The sequence below is a fragment of the Ursus arctos genome, unplaced genomic scaffold, assembly GCF_023065955.2.
Source record: "Ursus arctos isolate Adak ecotype North America unplaced genomic scaffold, UrsArc2.0 scaffold_2, whole genome shotgun sequence".
NCBI lineage: Eukaryota > Metazoa > Chordata > Mammalia > Carnivora > Ursidae > Ursus > Ursus arctos.
In genome coordinates this window covers 61,573,001-61,596,153 of record NW_026622874.1, presented here as the reverse complement: position 1 = coordinate 61,596,153, position 23,153 = coordinate 61,573,001, and the positions used below count along the sequence as shown (strand labels likewise).

The window sequence follows — 23,153 nt, the reverse complement described above, 5'->3', positions numbered from 1 at the left end:
ATGTATTTATTATAGAAAATGCCAATGATTATTTTTTCAAAAAATTTATTTATTTATAAGAGATGGGGGAGAAGGGCAGAGAGAGAGAATCTCGGGTAGATGCCCCACTGAGCATGGAGCCAGATGCAGGCTCGATCCCGCAGCCCTGAGATCACCACCTGAGCCAAAACCAAGTGTCAGACACCCAACCAACTGAGCCATCCAGGCGCCCCAGAAAATGCCAATGATTTTTTCAAACTGCCTGTAATCCTTTCCACTTTTATCATCTTTGTTTGAATCCCTAGTTTGAAACAAAAAGCACTTCTATCATTTTTGTTTGAATCCTTTATATTTTTCTAAGCCCGTGCACATATATCTGTGTATGTGTGTGTTTTCCTTATTTAAAAAATGGGAGACGCGCCTGGGTGACTCAGCTGGTTAAGCGTCTGACTCTTGATTTTGGCTCGGGTCACCATCTCAGGGTCCTGGCATCAAACCCCGCTTTGGGCTCCCTGCTCAGCAGAGAGTCTGCTTGTTTCCCTCTCCCTCTGCCCTGCTCTTTCCCTCTCTGTCTCTCTTAAATAAATAAATCTTCTTTAAAAAAAGAGAGAAAAGTGGATATCGATGTCTATTCTTTCTCGCGAATGCGTTATGAGCGTACACCCATATCGAAGCACTAGAAGATACGACAAAGTCAACTTTGTGCATAATCCCCGTGGCGGATCCTGTGGATTGTTCCACTCAATCTCCATCCACGTTCTCTGTTGGAATGATGAGAAGCGACACTCCACGTGTCCTTGGCTCCCCTGCAGCTTAGATTGTCGATGTGAATCAGATTCTGACGATTCATGAACTTACATGCATTTTGGAAGGTGGAACTGACATGGAGGCCTCCCGCCTCCCTTTTCAGATAGATGTTGCTGGCTAACAAAATCACAGAAATAAGAGATTTCTTAGGGGCAGTGTTCCTAGTGCCCCTTCTGCAGTACTCCCGGTGCTGGGGAAGGGAGAAAAGGCTGCCACTGTTGTTGTTGTTGTTATTATTATTATTATTATTATTTAGCTCTCTGATCCTGGGATAGTAACTATGGGATTGTGGGGATTTGGGTTGGTTTTGTTCATTTTTTAATTTGCTTTCCAATTTTAAGGAGATGTAATTGACCTATAACTTTGTATTAGCTTAAGGTAAACAGCATAATGACTTGACTTACGTATATATTGAGAAACAATTCCACAAAATGCTGAGTTAACATTCATCAACTCACATAGTTACAAGTTTTGTTCTTGAGATCAGAACTTTGAAAACCTACTCTCTTACCGTTTTTCAAAAATAAAATACAGTTAACTATAGTTACCATGCTGTAACTGACATGCCTAGAACTTAACTATCTTATCACTGAAAGTTTATACCTTTTGACCACTTTCACCCATTTCCCCCAACTTCTTGCCTCTGACAACCACCTTTAGATTCCACCTAAGTAAGGTTATACAATGTCTACCTTTCTCTGGTCTATCTCACTGAACATAATGCCCTCAACTCCATCCATGTTGTTGCAAATGGCAACAGTTCCTTCTTTCTTGTTGTTGAATAACATCCCATTATGCATGCATCCCACATTTCCTTTGTCCATTCGTCCATCAGTGGGCACTTAGGTTTTCTCCATGTCTTGACAAGTGCAGATAGTCACCTCCGTGCTGCCATAAATATGGAGATGCAGATATCTCTCCAATGTAGTAATTCATTTCTTCTGGAAATATGCCCAGAAGTGGGATTGCTGGATCATATGAGGGCCCTATTTTTAATTTTTCGAGGAACCTCCCTGCTGTTTTCCACAGTAACAGCACCGGCGTACACTCTCACCAACAGAGCGTGAGGGTCGCCTCCTCCCCACATCCTGGCCAACACTGGTTATGTCTCACTTTTTTAGGATAGCCCCTCTAACAGGTGTGAGGGGGGATTGCGTTCTTGAGCTTGGGGTCCCAGCAGAGGCCTCAATGGAGACCCCGTGCATCGCTTCTCAGTCATCCCAGGAGTCATTTCCATCCTCAGAGGTTATCCAAGAGGCTACTCTTTCAGTTCTCCCACTGACTCTGTGAACACTTAGTTGCCGGTGTTAAATCCTTCCCCACTTAAGATATTTAGAATGGTTCCTCTTTCCTACATGGAACCCTGACTGACGCAACCCTATCACTTCAAATATTGTAAAATAAAGTCATAGAATTCCCACTTCCGCCTATTTATTGTAACATGAAGTCTGTCCCAACTTATCTTGCCTTTATACAGATTGACCTTTTATCTATCTATCTATCTATCTACCTACCTACCTACTATCTGTATGCACACAGACATAAACATGGTTTTGTGTCGCAGAATGGAATTACGCTACAAAGCGGGTCTGCAACGGTCTTTTCTCCCTGAATGTTTATCCTGAGTGGTACATCGGTCTCGCTGTCTCCTAGGAGCTGCAGAGAATTCCGTAGCATGACTGTAGCATAATCTATTCAACCATTGTCAACAATCCCTATTGATGAACACCTGTGTTTTTCCAAATGTTTGTTGTGAGTGCTCCATAATGAGTATCTTTTTACATACCTCCTCATGAACTTTCATCTTCCTGACGCAAGATCGGTTTCTACGAGCAGAATTACTGGGTCCAAGAATATGAGCGTCTCAAAGTTGTAATAGGCACTGTCAAGTTAAATTCCAAAAAGCTTCTGTAAATATTTACACTCCCAGCACGACTACACAAAACTGCCTATTTCCCCAGAACTTAGTGATGACTGGATATCAACAACTTTTTTTGCCAATCTAGTAACATTTAAAAAGTAGTGTACTATTGTTGTCTTGATTTTTCGTTGTTGTTGTTTTATTTTTATCTTTTTAATTTAAATTCAATTAGCCAACATATAGTACATCATTAGTTTCAGATGTAATGTTCAATAATTTGTTGTCTTTAAATTGCATTTCTTGGATTACAAGTAAGATTGAGTGTCATTTCGGATCTTTTCTAGCCATCTGCAATATATGTCCTGTGACTGTCCTGTCACATGTAACCACTGGACATTTAATTTTCTTATTTATTTGTAAGTCGTTTTAGTATATTAAAGATATTACCCCTTTGATACACACACACACACACACACACACACACACACAGAGAAGAGAGGAGAGAGAATATTCTCCCAGTTTGCCATTTGGTATTTCTTGTGTTTATATTGACTTTGGCCTTAGTAGGGCTTTATAGTAGCCATGGGTTTCCTGCATTGCTCAGAAAAGTCTCCATGACCTGGAGACTTTACATGTATTTTCCTAAAATTTTTAATATGTTTTGGTGTTTTCTTGTTCTATATATAAGATTTAGCCCTTCAAATTTTTAGTTTTGTATATTATACAAAGTTAAGATTTAACTTTATTCTAGTTCAAACAGATAGACAGCAGTTCCAACATTAATTATTGCCTAAATTACCTTTCCTCCCCTAAAATGCACTGTGTATATGCTCCATATATACCTCGATCTGTCTCTGAGTTCTTATTTGTGTTCCATTGGTCTGTTGTCAATTCCTATCCAAATGCCATATTGATTTGATTCTAGTGGCTTTAGAGATAGGAAGCTCTGCTCTCTATTTAAAAAAAAAAAAAAAAACAAGTTCCCCTCACTATTTTTTTTTTTCTTTTTCAAAAAATTTCTTGCCATTTAACACACATTTATTCTTCAAGGTCAATTTCGGATTTATTTTCTTTGATTAAAATAAGCTGGAAATTTTATTCAAATTAAATTAAATTTCTATATTACTTTAGGAATGATTGACATCCTTGGAATGACTGAGATTTTTATCATATGAAGTCTCCCCGTCCAGAAATATGACACATCTCTTCAATTTATTCATGTCTTGTCCTTCAATAACAATCCTCTTTCCTTCGTATGGATCTTAGGACTCTCCTATTAAGTTTCTCCCTCAAGAGATTGACAGTTCTGTAGAATATGACAAACCAGCGTGGACTCGTGGCTCCCTCTTTTGAACCAAACTCTGGGGAAGCCACCAGAATGAGAGGGAGACCTCTGGATTCCAGGACAAGTGGGAGAAGTGCTTCGGAAGATAAGGTGACTGAGCCCCAGTGGGAAAGGAAAGAAGAAGGTTCCAGCAAAAGGGAGCCAGGCCGCACATCTGGGGGAGTTTCAGGAAGCAGTCGTCCACTTGCACCTTCTATCCTCTTCCCCACATTGTCCGAGAGGACGACTGGCCCTCCAGGTGCCAGCTCCAGCCATAAACTGTGGTGTCGCACCGGGTAAACCGAGGTGCTTCCACAGGAGGCAGAGAGCTGATGACAGGAAGCGCGCACAGTCAGGCCAATTACCGAGCTTTCCCTTCCACACCCTCCTCCCCTAGTCTCACCTGAGGAAAAATCCGATGTAAGAGAGGGCCTCTGGAAAGCAGAAGTACTTGGGCTAGGTGGGCAGGGGGCAAAAGGACAGGGTCACCTGGTGGGTGGAATGAACAGAAAATGAGACCATCTTACAATACTAGAAGCTCTTTACTCTGAGTTCTACCCCATTCCCACTCTCAAACTCACCAACAGAAGAATAAGCCAGGGCAAAGGGTCTTATCCTTCCATCACATTACATATTGCCTGTCAAAGTAGCTGACAGTGCCAAAGGAATGCGAGCTTGCACAGGAAAATGTTAGCAGAACAGGCCCAAGACTGTGATCCTTACAAAGGCCTGTTTGCAAGGCTGAACTTTCTCTTTTGCCATAAGAAGACACAAGGATACTTTAAAAAAAAAAAAAAAAAGCATGGGGCAAACATCATACTTCACCACAAATTATTGAAAACATTCCCTTTGAGCTTAGGAACCAGAAGTGGACGCTGACAATGACCATTCTCATTCAGGTGAAGGTGCTATACGATAGAAAGGAGCCAAACTAACCTACGAGTCCGTACTGGCGTGGGAATCTTCCACCTTGGGAAATTTTACCGAGCTACACACTTGTGATTTGTGCATTTTTATATGTATATTATTGTAGGGGAGGCAAAATAATTTTCCCTCTACCCTTCTAGGTTCTTGGCTGAGACCCCCCGTAATAAAAGACAGATTAATAGGAGAAAAACAAACAGAAACTTAATAACGTGTTCTTCCTGTCTGTGTGGGAGACAACCAGGAAAACAGAGAAACTCTCCAAAATGGCCCAAGCCAACAAATTAAATACCTAGTCCACCGAAAGACAAAGGAAGGCTTTGGGGGTGGGGAGTCACCAGGAAAAGCACAATGAACAAGAATGAAGTTGTTATGCAGATTTATATCCTCCTGACCTTCTCCACTGATAAGAGAGTCAAGAGACTGAGTCATCCCCATCTTCCTGGTACAGAGAGGGAGACACCCTTACGAATGGAGATTCCCCTCATAAAGGCAAATGTCTCTTACAATAGGGTTGCTTCTACTCTGTTTTCAGAGTGCCTCCTATGTTTGCTGTTCCTTAAAAATAACCAGCTCAAAATAGTCAATATGCCAAAGAGGCGTGCTTTGAGGTGCCATATTCTGTTCCCCTTCATTATACTTTGATCTAAAAACAAAAGAGACTCTAGCCAAATTTCAGCATCAATGAGTAAGCACATGTCACACACACACACACACACACACACACACACACACACTTAAAAGAAATCACCCTCTCATGAAGAAGTTCATCATGCTGCAATGTCCCGGGGGAAATTCAGCAACCTGTGTCCTGCCTCTTGTTGTGGTGATTACCATTTGAAATACTTGTGTCTCTGAAAAATTGAGGGATGTGTAATGGTCTGCAATTGGCAAAGCAGCAACAGGCAGATTTCTCCTGAAGCTACCTGATCCCCCTATTGTCTACCCCACTTTTTCTTTAAAAATTTTTTTCTTTATTTTTATTGAAGTATCGTTAAAATAGAGTGTTACTAGTTTTAAGTGTATGATGTGATGATTCAACAATTCCATGCATTACTCCCAGTGCATCAAGACAGTGTTCTCTTCATCCCCTTATCTGCCCTACTCATGTTGCCGGGGAAACCGGGGAAACCCCAGGCCCTGGGACCTCGACCCAGCCAGACCCCAAGGAGTCGCAGAAGGTTCTCAGTCTTGTCACGAGAATGAATTCAAGGACAGACACGCAGCACAGTGGACAAGTTACACAAGCAGGCAAGTTTATTAAAGGTAAAAGTACACTCTCAAGATAGGAGAGCAGCCGAGAGAGAGAGAGAGAGAGAGAGAGAGAGAGAGAGAGAGAGAAGAGAAGAGAGAAGAGAGATATGCATGCCCCGGGGGTTGGGTTTCTATCTTGTATTGATAGTTGTTAACTAGGGGACAGAGTATTTATTACTTGGGGCAGGAAGCAGGGTTTTGAGCTTTTTCTTCCTTGTTTGGTCAGGGGTTTCCTGTCATGGCATCCGCCATCTTGGGCCTATCTGGTTTGATCTGGCTTCTTGTGGAGGGCCTCTGACCTTCCCATAGCTGGCCAGGACTTCTTGTTGCAGACCTCCCGGTCTCCCGTTAGAACTTAACTAACTGCCTACTCCAACATTTATTCTTAATATTTTTTTAAGATTTTATTTATTTATTTGTCACAGAGAGAGAGCACAACCAGGGGGAGCAGCAGAGGCAGAGGGAGAAGCAGACTCTTTGCTGAGCAAAGAGTCCAATGTGGGACTTGATCCTAGGACCCGAGCCAAAGGCAGATGCTTAATCGACTGAGCCACCCAGGCATCCCTTCTTAATATTTTTTTAATTTCCATTTCCCTAATTGCTTTATTCCCAGAAGCATCCTGCAGAACCCAGTGTGGACTCTGGCCACTCCCTCCCTTCCGCAAGGAGCAAGCTTACTCTCACACACTTACAGCAGACCAACCCGTGAGCAAAATTATGGGCTCACAACATCCCACTCTTTATGCATCTCTCCATCCTCAGCTGCATCCGAACCATGTCTTCCCTGCTTCTGCCTTCTCGAGAATTAATTAATTCATCAAATATTTATTGAGAACATACTATGAGCCATCCTAGAAACTGGGAATACTATAGGCAATAATGTCACTGCTCTCGGAATTTGCAGTCTAGTGGGAGAGGAAACAATAACAAAACCCGCACCCCCAACTTTTTTCAGGTAGTGATATCTGCTTAGAAAGTAAGAACAGACAGGAAAACAAATATAGGGAACGTGCCATGTGAAGATCTGGAGAAAGAGCACAGGCAGCTCTTTGTTGAAACACATCACACGTGTGTAAACTTGCAGTAATCTAGGTCCCAGCTGTCTGAGACCGTGCGTGTGTGTGCGTGTGAGTGTGTGTGTGTGCACATGCGTATGTGTGTGCACGTGTGGTTCTGTGGCTCTTGCTTCTGTGGCTTTCCTGCTTATCCATGCATCTGAAGCGAGTGCCTGCCACACCACAGGCATTTGGCACCTGTTTGTGGGGGAAATGAACAGGCAAAATGGCAGGAGGGAGACAGGACAGAGGGGGCACAAGTCAGAAAACACAGGGCCTGAGGGCCAGGGAGCGTGTTCCAGTGTATTCTAGCGGCTCGGAAACCCTGTGCAGGCTGTTCAGCAGGCGGGGTGGCTCTCATTTACATTTGGAGGGTCCTTCTCTCTGCTTAATGGCAACAGGGAAGCCTGTGTGGAGATGCTTCCTGTTTGAGCCTCGCTTCCCAGCAAAGGGTCAGTGACTCCGTAGTTAGCGCCTTTGCTCTAGGGTCCAGCGTGACCCCCGTGTCCTCCGACCCAGTGCCGCCCCAGCCACCACCTGTCCTCAGATTAGAGTTTTCAGACCCAAAGTGACAGGCTATTCAGTGACAGAGACAGCAGCCTTCCCACCTCTTTGCCCCAGAAGTTTGAGGTTGTGCTGCTCCTTGTAACATGGCCCCTTCTGCCCTTCGAGGCCAGCGGCCCACTGACCCTGGCCTTCTGTCTTGTGGCCTCACACAGATGGGTCACAGAACACCCACGTCTTTCCCATTTCCTGGTGGTTCACTGTAGCATAGAGCCTGTCTTTGTAGGTTGATTTCCTCCTCTCTAAGTTTGCGATGTCCTCCTAAAAATCTGAGTGAGAGTTTTCTGCCAAATTCGGAAGCCTCTTCCCCTCTCCCTGTTTCTTCACTCTGCCTCTGAGTGAACCTGTCTCCCGAAACCACAGCGTCCCAGAGACAGACCTTCCAAATGTGCCCCCTTATCCCCGTAAGTCTGTAATCATGTCCATGATTTTTTACTCCATGGCAAGCTGACACATCATCCTCAGGGCTGGAGGCCCCCTTCCTCTGTATCTATTCATTGCTGGATCCCTTCAACCCACTGGGTCTCTGATCCAGAGTCTGGGTCTTTGAAATCCACAATCGTGATCAAGCTAACAGTACTATTAACAAATCATAGATAACATGCCTTGAGTACTAGCTGTGGGCCAGTAAAGGAGTCCCTATATAATCCCTATCTTATTTTTCTTATATTTTATTTATTTATTTATTTATTTATTTATTTATTTATTTATTGGGGGGGGACAAAGGAAGAGAGAGAAAGAGAATCTCAAGCAGACTCCCTGCTGACCACAGAGCCCAACATGGGGCTTGATCTCACCACCCTAAGATCATAGCCTAAGCTGAAATCAAGGGTCGGATGCTTAACCAACTGAGCCACCCAGGCTCATTATTTCCATTTTAAAGATGAGGAAATCTGTAGAATACACCATTTTAAATAACTTGCCCAAGGTCACGTGCCACTAAAAGATGGAACCAGCATCTGAGCTCAGGTGGTCTGTTGTCTTAAACTCTGGGTGAAAGGGGTGGGGGCTTTAAGAAACTGTAATGGGTCATAGAATTGTATAGATTAGACCTTCAATAGTCCCTCTTTGACCCTGAACATGAGTAAAGCATATTGAGAGGAACAGGACCTAGTTCAGCCTGTCAGTGCTTGGCACCCACAGTACAAAGGCCAAGGATTCCAGGCACTGGACTACGTTTGCTTGGAGGTGAACTTGCCCCAGCCCTTGAGGAACATCTGAATTTCCAGAGTTGGAACTCTTGGGTAAGCCTGTGCTGGCTCCAGGTGTAAGGCCCATCCCCTGTGACGGGTCACCCACCATTCTGTTACTGCTCTAACAGGCCCGGAGTCCTGCCAGCCCCCCTTCCTGCTGCTATACGTGGAAAAATACAGGCCTCTCAACAAAGGAGCACCCTTCTCTCCTTGTGGCATTTAGAGCTCTGAGGGGACAACGTCCTCTCCTCTCCTGAGCATTCTAAAGGAACTGAGAAATAGAGATAGCACTCAAATAAGGATCACAGCACCAGCCTTGTCTTTCGGTGGGCCGAGAATGCCGCTGGGATCCAAAGTAAGAAAGACCTTCCTGAAAGCCCCCTCCCCCAGATCTAAGCTTCAAGACAGCTCAGCAAGAAGAGCCTCTATTTACTTCCCACCTAGTGGAGAGGGAAGGGTCCCGGAGCCCCAGGGAGAGCTGTCCCTTGCATATGACATTTGACCCTGAACTGTGGACCAGTGTATGTCAGACTGGGGAGAGACACCAGCACAAGCCCCTCCTCTTCCCAAAAGGAGGAGCCCGTCAGAGGCAGACGGAAGCTTCCCCTGCCTAGGACCCTCTCCAAAAGAACCCAAGACCTGGTCTTGCTTGATCGCTGCTACGCTGTCCTCTCCAGCATTCCTTACTCCACGGATAGAGAAATGAAGACACAGATGACTCAGTAAGCACACCTCTGAAGTCTGGGACGGTTGGTGGAAACTGGTAGAGATGGTGGTCACTTTGACGGGGAGCTGCAGGCTGTCGGGGAGGGCGCCGCATGACTGGGAGCTCCTCCTGTGCAAAGGAGTCCCCAGGAGGCCGACAGATTGTCAGGGTCTAACTGTGACCAGGTCAGCGGGCAGGGGCTCGAGAACTCACCCCCACACCAGCCTTGAGCAGCAGGATGACGGAAAGTACTCAGACGTGAAAGAACAGTATTTAAGGCACGTAAAAGATTTATTTCAAAAAGATTAATGATGGAATGTGTAGAAAATCTGACGCAGCAACAGCATGACGCTCTCAGGCAAACTGAAGGAAACAGGGACTTGAGGAAAACTGAGCTTGGAAGAACAGATTAAATCCAAGAAGGAATTCCAGACAGCCTCAAAACGCGCTGTGGGATTTTCGGTGGCATTAGAAATAGGAAGGATCCCAATATGCCAAACAGAAAAACGAATCAGTGGTGTGGAGGAGAGACTTAGAAAAGTGAAAGCTACGTTGTCAGGGCGAGGCCCACAGGTAAGAGCGCTCTACGTGATGGTAAAAGAGAAGTAATGGAAATGTCACACAATGAGAACTGGCGGTCCTGAGGAAAAAGTAGAACACATGAAACAGAAACAACAACGAAACATTTCTTTTTAGATTTTTAAAGAGTTACAGATCGTTCTAACTTATAATGACCACATCCTAATGGATGGTGGGTCAGAATGCTGGAAAGACTCTCCTCCTGGATTACGCAGACAATTCATTAAAGCTCAGTCAAAGGGGTGGGTTTGCCTTGAGAGGGAAATGCAGATGTTAGCAGGGCTGCAGGTGAACACAGGCAGGCTTCCAGGGGGAAAAGAGAAGTTGGCCCGCTTGCTCCTGAGCGTGCTGAAAACGCGTGCTCCCCATCTTGACCGAACACTGGAATCCCTTTGGTGCTTAGATCCCGCTCCCCAAAATCAGACTTGATTGGCCTTGGGTGTGGCCTGGTAATTCTCCAAAAAGCCCCTCTGCCCTGCGCTGTCCCTTGAGCTGAGGAAAACCGGGAAGAGAAGGCAGAGGGGACTATGGTCCCCCAGGGCCCCAGAGCCATATGTGTAGGACAGCAACACCTCAGAGCCCGAGACAGGGCAACGAGAGGGAGGCAAGGAGGCAACCTCAGCACAGACAAAAGGGCCTCAGGGCCACAGCTGGTTCTTGAGGAACACTTCCCCTCGTATTTCATACTTGAGGTCCTGCCAGTTCAGGAAGTTAGGGCTGAAGACCCCGCCGTTGTAGACGGTGCTGATCTCATCTGGTGACAGCACGTAGTCCCACATGTTCACGTCTCCAACGTCTCCCACCAAGGACTGGTTCTTATCAAAGCCCCCACCAAACGAATCCTGCTCCTGCCCTAGGATGATGCTTGCTCCTGCCCCCACAGTGTACCCCTTCTTCAGACTCGTCCTCACCATGGCCTTCCCATCCACCCAGAGCTCTGTAATCCCTGTTCTGGACTCCCAGGTAACACAGAAGTGCTTTGGTGCAAAAAAAGTCTCAGGAGCCTTGATGTAGGCGTCGGACCCACCCACGGAGACGCTGTATAAGCCAGGCCTTTCCTTGAAGAGGAGGATCTCGTTGTACTGCGTCCTGGTGGCATAAGAGAAGAGGCTGTACGGGCGGGTCAAGTCGGTATAGGCTTGCAGGCACACGGTGAAAGCCTTCAGCGGCTTCTGCGCCGGAGCAAACAGGGTTACATAGGAAGTATCTGATTCTGTGGGGAACACAAAGGCCTTTCCGTACGTGTCTGCAGGATAGAAAACAGAGAGAGAAAGTGTCAGCCGTTGAGTTACGTTAAAAAAACAAAATTCAGATGAGTGCATTTAAAGACCTAGTTGGCTTTAGTCACTGATTCATGAATCAGGCAGCCCCCCATCTAGCAGATAGGAAGCAGCTCTGAGGAGCTGCGTCGTAGAAGGTTCGGGAAGAAAACGTTTCTAGCAAAGAGTAGATTATTTCAGGCAGTCACCTTCCTATGGGGGAAGGAAGGGTTGCTCTCAGGCTGACGACCTCACTACTGATGAGCCGGTGATTCCAGATTGACTGGTTAAAGGTTACACTCGGGGGGTGGGGGGGTGGCTGGCACTGCAGTCAGGTTAGCTGTTAAGTCTTGGTTTGCTGATGTGGGGCTTAACCCAAGTGATGCCACTGGGGCCAGTGGTCTCTTTTGTAACAGCTTGTCAGGCCACGAAGATGTGTTCTCTATGTATGGATAGAACGGATTTAGAAACCAGATGGCCCTCTGCCCCAGACCAGTACCCCTCCCCCTCGCCGGACATCATCCCTGTGGCTTTGCCCAGGCTAGCCCAGAGACAAGGACTCAGAGGCCATCGGAAGCAAGCACCTACTTCCTTGCGAAAAAGCACCAGGGAGGGTAACGACGACCAGCAGACACAGCAACAGCTTGTCCATGTTTCCTCCCTGCGGTCACTGTGTGCAGAGTCCGGGTTATCGTCCTGGAAAGGGGATCAGCAGGTGAGATCCGCATCTCAGGTCTGTTCCACCTCGACCTTTTATGGGCTACAGTCAGCGTGCCACGGCTGACGGGTAAATGATTTTCCAAAATCGCCCCTTGGAGCCATGAATCAAAGCTCGAAGAGCAAATAAACCAAGATAAATCACAAAATGAGAGATCAATGCGGGTTATTTATTAGAGACGCCGTGGTGCCTGCGGGTGCCCCAGCAGCCTTGCGGGGCGGTGCTTGGCCAATTACAGCAGTCACGTCCTGGAAATCCAGGCTCGGGAAATGCTCTAAAATATCAGAGGAGGCTTGACTCACAGGGACAACCGCGACATTACTTAGGAGAACGAAATTAGAAAATCGGGGCATCGTGAAGTAAATCGTATGTGTCTACAACCACTCCATAGAATGGATGGCCATTCACAATGCAGGCTGTGAATTTTATGCTACAACCTGTAAAAATGCTTATGAGACTGTAACAGAAAAAATAAGATAAATTTGTGTATACACTATTTTTTTAAAGAAGTAACTTGCTTGAAAAAAAAATCTATAAGGAATACCCCCCAACAATACGTGTTCTTATCATAGTAATGAAATTATGGGGGGCTTTTCCCTCATTAGCAACATTTCTGTAAGGTGGTTACATGACTTCTTAAATGAAGTGTGTGTGTGTGTGTGTGTGTGTGCATTTAATGAAGAAGCAAGGGACCTGCACGGGGGAGCGAGAAGACACACAGAGGGTACCCGCGAGAGAGCGGACTGAGACCGGTGAGCCGTGAACGCGCGCGCCACCAGGCATCTCCCGGAACACCGGAATCCCGGTGTGCTCACGGGATCCAGACTGAGACCGGGAACTCCCGGAGTGCGCGCGGGGCGGCTGGCGGCTGGCGGGCCACCTGCACGGGGGAGCGGGCGGACTCGCGGTCGGCACCCGCGAAACAGCAGACTGAGACCCTGAACCGGGTGCGCGCGCCACCAGGCTTCTCACGAAACTCCGGAATCGAGGTGTGCTCACCGGGCATAGACTGAGACCGGGAGACCCGGGAGTGCGCGGGGCGGCCGGTGGCTGGCGGCATTAGAAACACAAAGGACAGAGACGGGGCGGCCGGTGGCTGGCGGCATTAGAAACACAAAGGACAGAGACGCGCCGGCCCTGGAAGTGAGGGCAGGGTCGCCGAGTTGGTGCGCATATCCCGGGACGCCGCAGGGTTGAGCAGCACCAACAGTAACAGAGTTAAAGTGGCCAGAACATCAGTGGAGAACGGGCCGCAATCCCTCTGTTCTGCGACAATGCAGCCTCTGCTGCTCTGACCCTCAGAAGAGGCACAGCAAACCGCCAGGGAAAGCCGCCAGAGAACAAAAGCCTGGAAATACCGGCTCAGAGAGTGCCCATCCCCATCCTCCCTCGCAGGGGCACGGAGACTCTACCCAAACAGGGTTGCCTGAGTATCGGCGCGGCAGGCCCCTCCCCCAGAACACAGAAGGCAGGCTGAGAAATCAAGAAGCCCACAACCGGAGGCGCCTGGGTGGCGCCGTCATTGAGCGCCTGTCTCCGGCTTAGGGCGTGATCCCAGCGTTCCGAAAAGGAGTCCCTCATCGGGCTCCTCCGCTGGGAGCCTGCTTCTTCCTCTCCCACTCCCCTGCTTCTGTTTCGTTCTTGCTGTCTGTCTCCCTCTCTCAGATAAGTAAATAAATAAAATCTTTAAAGAAGCCCACATCTCTAAGATCCCTATAAAACAAGGGGCACGGCCTGGGACCCAGTCAATAATTTTGGGCTCTGGAAACCCCGCAACCTCTCTTCATCAGAATGACAAGAAGGAGAAGCCCCCCCCAGCAAAGAAAGGACAGTGAGTCAGGGGCCTCTGCCACAGAAGTAACGGATATGGATGTAACCAAATTATCAGAAATGGAATTCAGAGTAACTATGGTCAAGATAATGAGTAGACTTGAAAAAAGTATTCAGGAAAATATTACTGAGAATATACAATCCCTAAGGGCGGAAATGAGAGCGAATTTGACAGAAATTAAAAATTCTATGAGCCAAATGCAGGCAAAACTAGAGGCTCTGACGGCCAGGGTCACGGAAGCGGAGGAAAGGGTTAGTGAATTGGAGGATGGGTTAATAGAGGAAAAATTAAAAATAGAAGATGGTCTTAAAAAAATCCACGCCCACGAATGTTGGCTACGGGAGATTACTGACTCAACGAAACGATCCAATGTTAGAATCATCGGCATCCCCGAGGGGGTGGAGAAAAACAGAGGTCTAGAAGAGATATTTGAACAAATTGTAGCTGAAAACTTCCCTAATCTAGCAAGGGAAACAAAAATTCGTGTCCAAGAGGCAGAGAGGACCCCTCCCAAGCTCAACCATGACAGACCTACACCACGTCACGTCATAGTGCAACTCGCAAATATGAGATCCAAGGATACAGTATTGAAAGCGGCCAGGGCAAAGAAATTTCTCACGTACCAAGGCAAAGGCATCAGAATTACATCAGACCTGTCTACACAGACCTGGAATGAGAGAAAGGGTTGGGGGAGCATTTTTAAAGCTCTTTCAGAGAAAAACATGCAGCCAAGGATCCTTTATCCAGCAAGGCTGTCATTCAGAATTGATGGAGAAATAAAGACATTTCAGAATCGACAGTCACTAGCCAATTTCGTAACCACGAAACCAGCCCTACAGGAGGTATTACGGGGGGTTCTATAAAAGTAAAAAGGCCCCAAGAGTGATACAAAACAGAAAGTCACAGCCAATACAAACAAAGACTTTACTGACAACATGGCAGAATTAAAAGCATATCTCTCAGTACTCAGCCTGAACATTAATGGTTTAAATTCTGGTTTCAAACGCCACAGGGTTGCAGATTGGATAAAAAGAAATGACCCATCCATTTGCTGTCTACAAGAGACTCATTTCGAACCCAAAGATGCATTCAGACTGAGAGTAAGGGGATGGAGTACCATCTTTCACGCAAATGGACCTCAAAAGAAAGCTGGGGTAGCAATTCTCATATCAGATAAATTGGATTTTAAACTACAGACTATAGTTAGAGATGCAGAAGGGCACTATATTATTCTTAAAGGAAGTATTCAACAAGTGGATATGACAATTATAAATATATATGCCCCCAACAGGGGAGCAGCAAGATACACAAGGCAACTCTTAACCAGAATAAAGAGACATATAGATAAAAATACATTAATAGTAGGGGACCTCAACACTCCACTCTCAGAAATAGACAGAACACCCTGGCAAAAACTAAGCAAAGAATCAAAGGCTTTGAATGCCATACTCGACGAGTTGGACCTCTTAGATATATATAGAACACTACACCCCAGAACCAAAGAATACTCATTCTATTCTAATGCCCATGGAACATTTTCAAGAATAGACCATGTTCTGGGACACAAAACAGGTCTCAGCCGATACCAAAAGATTGAAATTATCCCCTGCATATTCTCAGACCACAACGCTCTGAAATTGGAACTCAACCACAAGGAAAAATTTGGAAGAAACTCAAACACTTGGAGACTAAGAACCATCCTGCTCAGGAATGACTCGATAAACCAGGAAATCAAAAATCAAATTAAACAATTTATGGAGACCAATGAGAATGAAAATACAACAGTCCAAAACCTATGGGATACTGCAAAGGCAGTCCTAAGGGGGAAATACATAGCCATCCAAGCCTCACTCAAAAGAATAGAAAAATCTAAAATGCAGTTTTTATATTCTCACCTCAAGAAGCTGGAACAGCAACAGAGGGACAGGCCTAATCCACGCACAAGGAAGCAGTTGACCAAAATTAAAGCTGAAATCAATCAAGCAGAAACCAGAAGTACAGTAGAGCAGATCAACAGGACTAGAAGCTGGTTCTTGGAGAGAATCAATAAAATTGACAGACCACTGGCAAGACTTATCCAAAAGAAAAGAGAAAGGACCCAGATTATTAAAATTATGAATGAAAAAGGAGAGGTCACGACGAACACCATTGAAATTGGAAGGATTATTAGAAATTTTTATCAACAGCTATATGCCAATAAACTAAGCAATCTGGAAGAGATGGAATCCTTCCTGGAAACCTATAAACTACCAAGATTGAAACCGGAAGAAATTGATTTCTTAAACAGGCCAATTAATTATGAAGAAATTGAGTCAGTGATAAACAACCTTCCAAATAACAAAACTCCAGGCCCGGACGGTTTTCCTGGGGAATTCTACCAAACATTCAAAGAAGAAATAATACCTATTCTCCTAAAGCTTTTTCAAAAAATAGAAACAGAAGGAAAGCTACCAAACTCATTCTATGAGGCCAATATTACATTGATCCCCAAACCAGGCAAAGACCCCCTCAAAAAGGAGAATTACAGACCGATTTCCCTAATGAATATGGACGCCAAAATCCTCAACAAGATACTTGCTAATAGAATCCAACAGTTCATTAAAAGGATTATCCACCACGATCAAGTGGGATTCATACCTGGGATGCAAGCGTGGTTCAATATTCGCAAATCAATCAGCGTGATACATCATATCAACAAGAAAAGACTCAAGAACCATATGATCCTCTCAATCGATGCCGAAAAAGCATTTGACAAAATACAGCATCCTTTCCTGATTAAAACCCTTCAGAGTGTAGGAATAGAAGGTACATTTCTCAATCTCATAAAAGCCATCTATGAAAAGCCTACTGCAAATATTATTCTCAATGGGGAAAAGCTGGAAGCCTTTCCCTTAAGATCAGGAACACGACAAGGATGCCCACTCTCGCCACTATTATTCAACATAGTACTAGAAGTCCTTGCAACAGCAATCAGACAACAAAAAGGGATCAAAGGTATTCAAATCGGCAAAGAAGAAGTCAAAATGTCTCTCTTCGCAGACGACATGATACTCTATATGGAAAACCCAAAAGAATCCACTCCCAAACTATTAGAAGTTATAGAGCAATTCAGTAACGTGGCGGGATACAAAATCAATGCTCAGAAATCAGTTGCATTTCTGTACACGAATAACGAGAACGAAGAAAGAGAAATCAGGGAATCCATCCCATTTACAATAGCACCAAAAACCATACGTTACCTTGGAATTAACTTAACCAGAGACGTAAAGGACCTTTATTCTAGAAACTATAAATCACTCTTAAAAGACATTGAGGAAGACATAAAAAGATGGAAAGATATTCCATGCTCATGGATCGGAAGAATTAACATAGTTAAAATGTCCATGCTACCCAGAGCAATCTACACTTTCAATGCTATCCCGATCAAAATACCGAGAACGTTTTTCAAAGAACTGGAACAAATAGTCCTTAAATTTGTATGGAACCAGAAAAGACCCCGAATCTCCAAGGAACTGTTGAAAAGGAAAAACAAAGCTGGGGGCATCACAATGCCGGATTTCGAGCTGTACTACAAAGCTGTGATCACAAAGACAGCATGGTACTGGCACAAAAACAGACACATAGACCAATGGAACAGAATAGAGAGCCCAGAAATGGACCCTCAGCTCTTTGGGCAACTAATATTTGATAAAGCAGGAAAAAACATCCGGTGGGAAAAAGACAGTCTCTTCAATAAATGGTGCTGGGAAAATTGGACAGCTACGTGCAAAAGAATGAAACTTGACCACTATCTCACACCATACACAAAAATAAACTCCAAATGGATGAAAGACCTCGATGTGAGACAGGAATCCATCAAAATTCTAGAGGAGAACATAGGCAGCAACCTCTACGACATCAGCCTAAGCAACCTTTTTCATGACACATCCCCAAAGGCAAAAGAAACAAAAGATAAAATGAATTTATGGGACTTCATCAAGATTAAAAGTTTCTGCACAGCCAAGGAAACAGTCAGAAAAACTAAGAGGCAGCCCACGGAATGGGAGAATATATTTGCAAATGACACTACAGATAAAGGACTGGTATCCAAGATCTACAAAGAACTTCTCAAACTCAATACACGAGAAACAAATAAACAAATCAAAAAATGGGCAGAAGATATGAACAGACACTTTTCCAATGAAGACATACAAATGGCTAACAGACACATGAAAAAATGTTCAAAATCATTAGCCATCAAGGAAATTCAAATCAAAACCACACTGAGATACCACCTTACGCCAGTTAGAATGGCAAAAATAGACAAGGCAAGAAACAACAATTGTTGGAGAGGATGTGGAGAAACGGGATCCCTCCTACATTGTTGGTGGGAATGCAAGTTGGTACAGCCACTCTGGAAAACAGTGTGGAGGTCCCTTAAAAAGTTAAAAATTGAGCTACCCTATGATCCAGCCATTGCACTACTGGGTGTTTACCCCAAAGATACAGACGTAGTGAAGAGAAGGGCCATATGCACCCCAATGTTCATAGCAGCAATGTCCACAATAGCTAAATAGTGGAAGGAGCCGAGATGCCCTTCAACAGATGACTGGATTAAGAAGTTGTGGTCCATATATACAATGGAATATTACTCAGCAATCAGAAAGAATGAGTTCTCAACATTTGCTACAACATGGACGGCACTGGAGGAGATAATGCTTAGTGAAATAAGTCAAGCAGAGAAAGACAACTATCATATGATTTCTCTCATCTATGGAACATAAGAACTAGAATGATCAGTAGGGGAAGAAAGGGATAAAGAAAGGGGGGGTAATCAGAAGGGGGAATGAAACATGAGAGACTATGGACTATGAGAAACAAACTGAGGGCTACAGAGGGGAGGGGGGTGGGGGAATGGGATAGACCGGTGATGGGTAGTAAGGAGGGCACATATTGCATGGTGCACTGGGTGTTATACACAACTAATGAATCATCGAGCCTTACATCGAAAACCGGGGATGTACTGTATGGTGACTAACATAATATAATAAAAAATCATTATTAATAAAAAAAAAAAAAAGAAAGAAAAAGAAAAATCAGAAAAAAAAAAATAATAATAATGAAGAAGCAAGGAAAAAGAGTATGGATATCGGTAGCCCTTGAAGCCCCAAAAGCCACTATTTCATTTTATCAACAGGAAACCCAGTCTGAGTGTGGCTATTTGGCTTTATTCCCACTATACCTGGAACAGAGAACAAGACCAGTTTGACATCCTGATTTTGTATTTTGCAGGATATATGTTTCCATGTAAAACATTATAATTCCATGTGAAAAGAATCTTGAGCTTATTGGCCATGGTCTCATCATGACTTTTCCCATGGATATTCAATGAAAGATCGGTAATAAAGGTTATTTCTCAATCAATTGGAAGAATCAACTATTATGTGGGTAGCGTATTCCAAACATACAAGGTAATGGGACTGTTTCAGATGGTTCGTACATTTCTGGAAAAGTTTCGGGGTTTTTTTTAAATGATGTGCAGTTAAGGGGCACCTGGGTGGCTCAGTCGGTTAAGCGTCTGCCCTCAGCTCAGGTCAGGATCTCAGGGTTCTGGGATCGAGCCCCGCGTGCAGCTCCCTGCTCAGAGGGGAGTCTGCTTCTCCCCTTCATTTTCCCCTCCCCCCTCAAATAAATAAATGAAATCTTTTTTAAAAAATGATGTGCAGTTAAATTTGTTCTCAAATGACCCTCTCCCAAACTTTCTGCATCTTATTTTGAAAATATAAGATTGGCTTAAAGTGATTACTTCGAAAGCTTTTCTTATTCTAGCCATTTGCCCAATTAAAGACAGATGCATAATTTGAACAGAAAATATATACATAATAGGTAAAAGATGGGAACACAGAAGGAAGAGGTGTTTTCGCTGAGCTCAAACTACCTTCTTGTTAGCATTGGGCTGCCCACGTGAGTCCAAAGAATGCAGGTACCAGTAGGATGGATGGATTCGAGGGACACGTGCGGATTTCAAGGAGCCCAGCACATTGTCAGAAAGATCTCCAAAGTGGATATTCTGAACAAGACTTAACACTGAAAGAGAGCGAGATGGACATGGAGATAGGGAGAGGGAGGGTTCAAGCAGTGGAAGAGAAGAGAAAGAACAAGGAAGAGGGACTCTAAGCCCTGCTGTGAGTTTTTCGCAATCGGCTCCGGGTTCCCATAACCTGCCTGGACAGCACAGTGACCGCTCACCGGATCTGACCGTGGCCATGGACCTCATCAGGGAAGGAGGTGCAATAAGTCCACATGCCCTGTGACCCTTACTCTGGCCTCAGATGTGTTTGCTCCGACGCTCTCTGCTCTCTTTCTCCTACAGGTCACGGCGCTCCAATAAAAATCCTGAAAGATCTCAGCCTTTCCCCACACCTCAACACTTCGGTTTCTTCCTCATTTCAAGCCCCAGTAGATGAGACAAACACCCCAAACTGCAGAGATCCAAAGTAGCAATTGTGGAAAAAGAAGAACGTTCTAAGACAAACAGAACATTTGTTATCACAGTGCCAGTCTAGTGAATAAATAAAAATGTTTTGGATGGTAAACATTGGGCTCTCATTTTATTTAATCCTGGAGTAGCTAGACACTGGACTCTGGGGTCTGAACACGCATTTGCTGTGCTCTCTCAGTCCAAACAGAAGCTTCGGCAGTGCGAGGGAAAGAGGAAGCAAGGGACACATCAGGCAGAAAGAGCCGCACAATCAGTCAGAGACAACAGCTGTCTTCCTGAAGCTATCACTCAGCCTTGAACAGGGGGTCCCCAGCCCCCACTAGTAGAGACTGGCTGCCCATTGCAGTCACTGAAAGAGACTTAAAAATTCTGCTGCCTGGGTCTCACCACCAGACCATCGACTCTAGCCACCTACGGGGTGGCCTGGGCAATCGGACTGTTAAAAGCTCCCAGGTCATTACAATATAAGCATCTCAAGTTGAGAATCACTGACCTCGAGGATTCTTCATATGCTTCCACGCCCTGGGTAAATGCTTCCCAGGATATGAAGTTATGTCTACCAGCATACACGGCAGTAGAGAAGAACTTAGAAGAGGTGTCACGGACATGCTCTGCCTAGTGTCTGCGGGGACACTGAGGCAGGGCAGAATTTTTATGCGCAAGCCATTCTCCTACCCATGCAACCACGAGATGAAAGCCGGGGAGATGGCCAGCGCCCCAGAAATGGCAGCCAACGGCCTGGATGCATGGCACCCTGGAGAGGCCCCCCACGAGGAAGCACGCACACAGCCCCATCCCCTCCTTCCTCGCCTGGCCACGCGAGCGCCAGGGGCAGTTCAGAAGCGTGGGCCCTGCAGCAGACCGCCTGGGTATTTGTCTTGTTATGCTGCTGTTACTGCTGACATTTTAAGGACCTGGAGTCATTTGCTATTTTTGTCAACCCTTGCACATCAGACCTGGGGGTGGTGAAAAGCAGGGGGGAAAAAATCACAGACTTTGCATCCTACCTGCTTTGTCACCTGGGACTCCAAATCCATTTCCAGCAGGCCCAGCCCCACTTCCAAGGCAGCCTGCAGTCCCTCCTCCGGGCCCTGCATAGACCTCAGAGATGGGTCCTCGTCCGCTCATCCAGCTGGAGGCCATGCGAGGCTTGTCACCATAACCAACGGCCCGCTGCTTCTGTTCGGCACAGGGAAATTTTTGGTACCTGGTCTGCGCGTCCATGGGCGCTCCCCCTGGGATCAGGCCTGGCCCTGACTCTTGTCAACGTGGCTACTTGCAGTCCCCAAGGCAAAGTGTCCTGTCAGGTAGCAACCTCCAGCATCTCCCTATGAGTCCACGTCTGGACAAACCGGACGCATGATCCCTACTCTAAAGGAAAACCAGTGCTAATGATTTATCAACAGCAGCGAGAAGCGGCCTCAGTGGACAATTACTCCTACTCTCCATTTACTGTGAAAAAGAATTACGTAAAACCAACTCACCCAAACTAAAATCACCCTTTTCGGCAGATGTCATCCAACATTTAATTGGATTATGTCTGACCACTCTATACAGTAGAAATGTGTCCGTTACCTTGGGATATATTTTCTACCAAAATTACATGGAAGTATCTACCAGGGAGCTAAACTGTTTAAATTTAAACATTTCCAGAAAGCTTTATTGAGAATTTTTAATGTTCACTAAATGCAAATCCCAGCTATAAAAATTTTCCTGGCTAAGATTATTAGGGCCAGAGGCTGTCCACTAAACTGTGTGTAGTAAGTAATAGTAATTGAATTCTGAGGACAGTATTAGCTCAGCCCACGTCCCTGGGGAGTTGGGATGGTCTCCTATAATTAAGACGTATCTCCTGACTGGATTCTTTAACTAGAAAAAAGTGTCGACCCTCTCTTCTGCTTAGCTGAATGTCAGGGTATATGGATCTGCCCTAATTGGACAATGGAGAACATTTGCACTCACGTTTTTTCCCGAGAATATTTCCTTAACTTGTATGCTTCCAAATAGTTTTCGAAAAAGGGGGATCAATATTCACAAATAATTACCTGGAAGATTTGCTGTTCATCCTCCTAATATCCTGAACCTAATCTTTAGCAAAACCTTCGATCGCCGTCACCTCAGACCAATTCCACCAAACTATACTTTGATGGTATAGAATGAACCTATGTCAGGGATATACAGCAGAACAGCCTAAGGATAATAACAGCAGAAACTGTTTTGAGCGCTTACTCCATGCCAGGCACTACAAGTGCTCTCTATGCATGATCGTAGTTGATTCTTATGACAACCCTTGGAACTACTTACTTTTGAAGGGGAGCAGAATAGGCCACCCCCAAATATGCCACTTTGGCAGAGAGATTTTTTTTTAATTAAAGTTACTTAAGAAACAGCCAGTGTGAGGCGCCTGGGTGGTGCAGTCATTAAGCGTCTGCCTTCGGCTCACGGCGTGATCTCAGCGTTCTGGGATCGAGCCCCACATCAGGCTCCTCCGCTGGGAGCCTGCTTCTTCCTCTCCCACTCCCCCTGCTTGTGTTCCCTCTCTCGCTGGCTGTCTCTCTCTGTGTCAAATAAATAAATAAAATCTTGAAAAGAAAAAAAAAGAAAAGAAAAGAAAAGAA

At 45.2% G+C, this 23,153-nt stretch overlaps 1 protein-coding gene across 1 annotated transcript; it reads right to left on the bottom strand.

Annotated features, from left to right (window-relative positions):
• Window positions 1-9,939: 9,939 nt before the first annotated feature.
• CRP (C-reactive protein) lies at window positions 9,940-12,362 on the bottom strand. Its single transcript, XM_026487351.4, has 2 exons — window positions 12,094-12,362; window positions 9,940-11,492 (listed from the first exon to the last, which is right to left on the bottom strand). Exons 1-2 carry the CDS (start codon window positions 12,155-12,157, stop codon window positions 10,885-10,887), a joined length of 672 nt encoding a protein of 223 aa, XP_026343136.3. The 5' UTR covers window positions 12,158-12,362; the 3' UTR covers window positions 9,940-10,884.
• Window positions 12,363-23,153: the final 10,791 nt, after the last annotated feature.